General features: G+C 42.7%; 1 protein-coding gene across 1 annotated transcript in view; it reads left to right on the plus strand.

Annotated features, from left to right (window-relative positions):
* LOC147679584 (rab5 GDP/GTP exchange factor-like) overlaps nt 1-1216 on the plus strand; it is a 117919-nt gene extending 116703 nt beyond the window's left edge. Inside the window, exon 9 of the mRNA XM_086943167.1 lies at nt 158-1216. Within this exon, the coding sequence (XP_086799293.1) occupies nt 158-505 (348 nt within the window). The 3' untranslated portion in view covers nt 506-1216. The remainder of the gene's footprint in view (nt 1-157) is intronic.
* The last annotated feature ends 6952 nt before the right edge of the window (nt 1217-8168 follow it).

The following is an 8168-nucleotide window of genomic DNA, read 5'->3' on the forward strand; positions in this document are numbered from 1 at the left end:
CTGTCTTATGCATTTTATTATAAGTTGTTCCCTCTACTGTTAATTCGAAATACATTGTTCTTTATTGTTATCAGGCTTATTTGCCTGTTTTATATACACTGCTTTGTTCGACATTGTCTGTTGTAGTAACATATGTCATTTTTGTTTTGTTTTTTAGTGCTGTGCTGTTGCATTTATTGAAAAACTTGATGGTCCATCATTAAACCTAACACACGAGGAGTTTGATCAATACATGGATGGGCAAAGGTCAGGAGCACAGAATATTCCAGTCTGTCTCATTCAGTCAGATTGGGCAGGACTGAAACAAATTCAACAGAATCAGAAAATATTGTCAGAGCTCTGGTCCCGACAGGAGATGGTGATCCAAGGGGTGCAGAGTCTGGAACAAGAGCTTAAAGACTGGTGTCAGTGTGTTGGAAAGGAGGTGCAGGCGATTATCAGCAGGTACCCATTAGAGACCACCACCTCTTCCCAGCACCCAGAGCCTGGAAATGGCGCTGAATAGGAAGATCACATACTCACTTCAGTGGGAATTTTTTTCCAAGGCCTTGGAAACATTCCTTAACGTGCTGCTATATCAAGTAAGGACACATGCCGCCTTACTTTGTAAAATGAAGCCTTAAAACAACCTACTACACCTTTAACCACCAGCGATAATCCTGTAGTACCGAATCAACCCTGAAAACCTCTACAATGAAGACTGCACCGCTCTCACTGCACATAGTACAGTGGCCTTCTGAGACCAATGTTATAGAAGATGATGTATTTAAGGCATGTACTGTGAAATCCGAAATATATTTTTTATTTAGTTTCCCACTTGAAGAGTGGGAGCCTTAAGCTCTACTTTAGCAAACATTAAGCATTATATTTAACAAATAATATATTACCTCTTTGGGTCCTGTCTCTGAGCCATTGTTTACAATGCATACCTACTTTGTTTTATTTTGAATGTAATCACTTCTTGGCTTTGGATTATTTGCAAATAGAAGGGGTACAATGCCATGGCCAGTCCATCTCTTTATACTTTTCATGTTGGATGTAGATTTTAGCTGGACCTAGATCTTATTTCTTGTCATTCCTCTAAGCCCGTTTAAATATCTAATTACCAAATTCTTGGTTTGTAATGATTGTAAAAATGATTGATTTGTGAATGAGGATTTTATATATTAAGCAATATTTTAAATTATATCCATGGAAATAAATGTCTTTTCCGGGTGCTTTATTGTTGTTGTTGGGATTTCAGTCACCATTCTGGAATTTATAGATGCTCAATGAAAGAGAAAATGAATTGCTGAATACACATCTATCTAGTCTCCTCAGTCTCTTCTTTAGCTCATACTGCATACAAAATCAGCTCTAAACATTTCCCATCTTTTGAATATGAGAAAACTGGAGGTGCAGAGAGCTAACGTTGGTTCGCTTTGAATGTTACAGTCTAATAACTATGCAAAGTTTGGTTGTGACCGAAGGTCTTATTTTCTGAAGTTGTTACTTCACTCCTGTGCAACACATGTTGCTAGGCTTTTTTATTACTATATGTTGACTCTCTTGAATACAAGAGAATAGTATTGTTTCCTGCAAATATTCCACTATCTCAGGGTGTTCTATAAACTCCAATGCACTTGGATGCGGAATGGCTTCGAGTCATAGACTTCTGCCAAACTTTACTACACGCCGTGGCATTGCTGAGGATGAAAGTTATTAAAATAGAATTATCATATTGGAAAGAACATAAAATGCCCATAAGAGGCATTTTTGTATTGAAAAGTAACTAGTCTCCCCTTGACTATCACAACTCTAATTGATTTACAACTTTGTGAAGAAGTTTTAAGTCAAATACAAAAACAAATATAATTTTACATTAAAATCAGAAATAGCTGATAGCTGAAGTATAAAATACAGTACATTACAAATACAATATATAAAATTGTCTATACATTATGAGTCAGAGTGATCAGCCTACTTGTATGGACTGGGGGACGTTGGGTTTGTAACCCAATGTGTTGCCTTCTTCCACTCTCTAAGGAACTGGGACATTGCAAAGACTACCTCATCATGTGGCACTCTATCAATGTATGTGATAGAGTAGCCATAGCTTTCTTGACTCTCTTCACCTACCTCATTTTTAGGTCTCGCCTGAGCCAGCGAATGTGCTGCTCTGGCGAGACATTTAGGAGTGAAGTTTTAGAAATGCACCATGACAGGCGCCTTCTGGCTTTCCTCTCTTGTCATGGTGCGCGCACATTGCACACCACTCGCCAGGCGTGCCTCCCTGTCATGGCTCATTAAGCCTTACAACCCTTACATTCACCTCCTGATCCCCCTACTTTAGCCGTTGCTCTTCCAGGCGCACGCAGTGTGGCGAGTTTTAAGAGCCCCTGCTTTAGCGAGAGGATCCCGGCCATGACTTCTTCCATAGGTAGGTGTGTTTATTGTTTGGGGTTCCTCTTACCTTTGTGCTCCGTGTCCTGTACAGTTTTTTTCCAGCACGCTTCACGGTGGTTCTTTAAATGCAATTTCCTCGGCTCTTTCGATGCGCTCCTATTGTCTTGAGTTCCCACAAGTCAAAGCACATCTGCGGTCAGAATGCAATCTTTTTGGTGGGCGGAAAGGCAGGCAGAAATGTTCCGGTGTCTTATCCTGATTTTGGGATCCTTAGCTTTGCCGAGGACTACATGAGTAATTTTCATTATATTTATATTTTATATTATATTTTGGACTGAATTCTTTGTATATTGCCTAGATATTATGTAAGCCTTGGGGTGCCTACACAGGTCCAGAATCGACCAATTCTCGCCGTATTTTTAGGATACCCACATACGATGTCACCGCTGGAAGACTGACTGTATATCTGGTATTTCAGGCGAGGCTAGATAGGCCTGCTTGCACGTTGCAAAGGCTGTAATGTACATTTTAAACTGCACGCGTTATTCGAATGGTCCGGGCACATCTGGGATAATTTGGGTTTGGTGCAATATCTCACAAAGGGGAAAGAAGTCTCCTATCCACTGGGTGGTATTGTGAGCTGCACTGATCTCCTGTACACAGAAGGCACGTACCAATAGCACATTTTGAGCTGCAGGCTGGCGTCCGAACCTTTCCCTTTTTACACCTGTTTTTCTCTTTGTTTCTGCCGGCAGCGCAGAGCATTGCAGCAAGGGAGTCCTATCAATACCTACATACTGTTTGCACGGATTGTACATGCGAGGAGCACATACTGGAATCAAAGGTGAGGTCTCGTCTCAGGGAAAGGAGATGAGAGGAAGCATTCAACATTGCTGGTAGCTGCACGGTTGTCATGGAAATCCTCTCCTTGGGCTTTGGGTGGTCCAAATTTGGGCATGTCTAAGTTGGCTCACAGTACCACTCACACCAGATATTGACGATTGCGGTTTGATTCTGAATCCTCCTCCAGCAGAAGAGCCATGGAAGTGTCCGACTATGAACTGAAAATTAAAGTAAATTACTACATATGATTTTGGCATTATTTAAGTTGCATAAAAAAAACATGGAACAAGTGCCACATTTGTGGTGTCCTTTGACAGGGTTAAGTCCAAAGAGAGTGCTCGGAGTGTCTCTTTTGCTCGGTGGGCGTGTAGATGTGATTTGCAGCCCTATACTCCGATTTTTTTTTGAGTGCAAAGAGGGGGGACCGACATCAGGCATAACTTCTTCCACTAAGTGCCAACAGTTTCGAATGATTTTCTGCACAGGATGCATGTGAGGTCCAAACTTTGACACACACACCATCCGCTGTGTCGGTGTCTTCTAGCTCTTCTGCAGTAGGTGCTCCCTCGGCGAGGGAGGAAGGCCTGTGGCACTTGTTCCGTGTGTAGTCTCACATTGGAAGGCTCTTTGTTCACTGATGGAAAGAAGTTTTGGCGTCATGAAGAATTTAACTATTGTAAGACGAAGTATGCAGTATATGCATTCAATGTCCATGCAAAAAGGTCTACATTGGTAAGACAACACAGGAGGTGCGACAGAGGATTATTCAACATCGCTCACGAATCAACAAGAAAGTACTGACAGCCCCATTGGTGTCTCACTTTTTACATCAACGTCATTCGGTGAATGATTTAAAATGGACTGTGTTGGCTGTGATAAAAACCTCCGGGGGTGGGGACCCATATACGCTTGTCACAGAAAGAAGCGTATCTGATACTGAAATTTGATACAGCCCTCTCTGGGTTGAATGAACTGTCTGAATTGAGTAATCTATGACCGGTTTAGTCTTTATACTGTTCCATGCAAGAATATGTCTGTGACTGACAGTTGTGATGGCCGTGCCAGCTCGAGTTGACTCCGATGGAAAGATGCACTACAAATACCATCCTTCCTCGCCTTGCTCCATGCACGTCTAACAATGTGCGGCCCCTTTAAAAGAAGGAATTATGCTCGCGGCGTCTACTCGTTTGACGCCGAGCGAGAATGAATGGAGAGAGCTGCCGAATTAGCAAGTAAGCGGTGAGCCACGCTCGGACAGAGCGCAGAGCATTTGTTTATATGCGTGTGGAAATAGACACGATAGACTGGGCATACATCTAACTATCGGTATTTCCCGTTTTAGCAGAGACTGACCTAATCCGATTGAAAAGCACGCATGAAAAGAGGTCCCGTTGCCGAAGAGCGGCCGGCGCTCCTCCCCTCATTCCTCCACCCAGCCAATTTTTTAAGTTAGGCTCCATTAACATGGCGGGCGGTAGTGATCGTTGAAGCATGGAGTTGTGAGAATTCTGGTGACGGATTCTTTCTTATGTCTGTGTCTAACTGCAGAATCCTTATACTCGATTGGCAACTTTCTACAGCAGTGGTCTATGATGCTAAACACTGGTATTTAACAGTACCAACAAGAGTCTGAGAGTCTAGTAACATTGTTAATAGTTCCTATAATACTGACACCAAATCCCATTATTATTCCTTACAGTTATGGCCACCTCCAAACCGTGTCCTGAGGAGAACCCTTAAACTACACAGTGGTTCGAAACGCGTTGACCCCGAGCCTGGGAAAGAAAAGAGGGATGCCTCTAGGGTTACTAAATATTACCATACTTTCTATCCCTAGTAGTGTGACCCCAGGCAGCAATCTAGTCTCCGGCTCAGTGAGACAGGCAAGCATTGCCAATGAACCGTTTTGTCCGCCTGTCTACTTGCATATAATATGAAGGACTGGTGCCTTTTAATGAAATAATTGGAGGCATTGTACAAGTGTGTATTTGGTGTATATTGCATTTACAGTATTGATTTTGTGTATAATGTATATACATGTTTTAATATCTGTATGTGCTCATTATTGTTTGATGACTGTTCCTTTGGTGACATACGAAATTCAATGTATAAAGTTTTTCTACAAAAAGATAAAAAGACTAAAATAAAATAGTCGCACCACCTAGAACTTCTTAGCTAGGTGTGATAAAATTCAAAAAAACTAAACCTGTCTGGCCATTTTTTCTGTTTAATATACTCCTAGCAATTAAAGCAGACACCCCCAGATAGGCAAGCGCAGCCCCCGGTCCTTTTATATGCGAATGACGCAGTCCTCCTGTCGAGGACTGTAAGGGGCTTACAACTTCTCCTCAACTCTTTTGCCTCATACTTGTCGGTGAATTATTCTAAATCTTATATTATGCAGGTGGGTCTCTGCAAGGCAAAACCTGCCACTTTTAAATTGGGATGCTCGCCAATACCTAAAGTAAATGTTTTCTCCTATTTGGGAATAGTGTTCGACGACTCATTGAGTTGGCGCCCCTTGCTCAACTGCAGGACAGAGGACCTACTGAAAGCCTCTGCTGTTGTTTTAAACTTTGCCAGTAGAGTGGGAGGGAAACCAATAGGGGCCCTCCTGAAGATTTCAGGCAAAATGTATCTCAACGGTTAGATATGGGAGAGAGATATGGGGTCATACTGAGCTTGGGATTGTGCAGAGCACTGAACTCATTATTGCGAAGAGTTCTCTCTGTCCCGCAAGGCACGTCATCGTATGTTGTCCATGAGGAACTGGGGGTGTCTTTTCTTGCTGATGATTTGGCCTTCCGCCCTTTGGCCCTGTGGCTTAAGATTTGTTTGAAGCAAGAGAATACACTTATTAAAAATGTGATACGGTATTGTCTATCTCTTGATCATGCCTTGCGTATTCGCTGGCTCCAGTACATAAGAGTTGGACTCGTCAGGCTAGAAAGAGCAGATCTTTATTCGAACCCTGAGGGAATTCAAAAAATGGACCTTGTTTGGGTCAAGGAGGTTTATGTAAGGGCACTTCATTGTGATAGAGAGGGTAAAGAGCAGTGTAAACCTAGTATGCGAAAGTATGCTGTACTGAAAACTGTGCCTACTACTGAGCCTTACCTTTTTAGGGCTTAAAAGTATTTACGACTGTTTCTTATTGACAAGGTTTCGTCTCAACCTCTTTCCCTTCTTATTAGCACACCCCCAAGGTTCCCATAGAGGCCAGTGCCTCATGCCCTGTGGCTGCGACAGAGAGTCTCCTGAGGACATGTTGCACTTTCATGTTTTGTACTTTTTATATTGTACTCAAAGCTATTTATTATTCCAATTTAACAAAAAATTGGGTGGTAGAAGGGTGAGACCAGCTCTTATCTTTTTACAACTTCTCACTAGCGATACCGTCTTGTACACTCTTTTTTTATGGGTCCCAATCAGATTTAGGACAAGCTGTGACTAACATTTGTATGGTAAATCATGTACTTTTATTCTGTGTTTTAATTATCTGGATTTTTTCATTTTTGTCAACCTGTAATTGTAATGATTGAATATTCTAGGTTGTTTGACTTTTATGGTTTTATCTTGAACGCCAAATAAAGTTTTAAGAGATGTACACAGAAAGAAAAACTTTAACTGAAAATATTGAAGTTGGGCATGGCTATATTGTTGATTCAGCATTTAAGACCAAGCTATAGTAAGAGGTAGTGCTACCTGGATCAGCAAGTTTAGAGATATTTTTGAGATTCTAATTGGAAAAGTTAATGTTAATGGATCAGTATATGAAAAGGTAGGAGAAGCCGAAACAGGAAAGGTAACATCGATTGTTCACTGATTTATTAGAAAATTAGTAGGCGAGGTGAGTTTTTAGTAATTTGCTGAGGACTGAAGGTCCAGTTGTGTCATGAGTAAATGCGGAAGAGTTTTCCAGACACTAGCTACATCTCTTCTATTCAATTCAATTCAATTCAGTGATTTATATAGCGCGCTACAAACCCAGAGGGTCTCAAGGCGCTTGGAGAAGGGTGGGGAGTTACTTGTCGAATATCCAGGTTTTAAGTTGTTTTCTGAATGCTAGGTGGTTCTGGGTGAGGCGGAGGTGAGTGGGAAGTGAGTTCCAGGTTTTAGCCGCCAGGTAGGAGAAGGATCTTCCTCCCATGGTGGTTTTGTTGATGCGAGGTACAGCAGCAAGGGCTTGGTGGGAGGAGCGTAGCTGGCGGGAGGGGGTGTAGAAGGAAAGTCGTGTGTTGAGGCATTCGGGTCCAAGTTTGTAAAGTGCTTTGTGTGCGTGGGTTAGAAGGAGGAATGTTATCCTCTTATTGATGGGAAGCCAGTGGAGGTTTTTCAGGTGACCAGAAATGGGATCTTTACGCGGAATGTCTAGAATGAGTCTGGCTAATGGGCTCTGGATGCGTTGGAGTTTTTTCTGAAGTTTTGCGGTGGTACCGGCGTATAGGGTGTTTCCGTAGTCCAGGCGGCTTGTAACCAGTGCATGGGTGACCGTTTTTCTAGTCTCAGTGGGGATCCAGCGAAATGTTTTTTTGAGCATGCGAAGAATATTGAAGCAAGATGATGAAATTGCGTTGACTTGTCTGGTCATCGAGAGTGAGGAATCCAGAATGACGCGCAGGTTTCGTGCGTGGTCTGTTGGGATGGGTGCTTTTCCAAGGGATTCTGGCCACCACGAGTCGTCCCAGGCGGAGGGGGAGGTACCTAAGACAAGGACTTCTGTTTTGTCGGAATTCAGTTTCAGGCGGCTGTGCTTCATCCATTCGGCTACTTCTCTCATTCCTTTATGTAGGTTGGTTTTGGCGGTGTTAGGGTCTTTGGTGAGTGAGAGGATCAGTTGAGTGTCATCAGCGTAGGAGATGATGTTGAGGTTGTGTTGACGTGCGATGGCCGCGAGGGGGGCTCATGTATACGTTGAAGAGGGTGGGGCTGAGTGAAGA

Source organism: Lissotriton vulgaris, chromosome 11 (assembly GCF_964263255.1).
Source record: "Lissotriton vulgaris chromosome 11, aLisVul1.2, whole genome shotgun sequence".
Lineage (NCBI taxonomy): Eukaryota > Metazoa > Chordata > Amphibia > Caudata > Salamandridae > Lissotriton > Lissotriton vulgaris.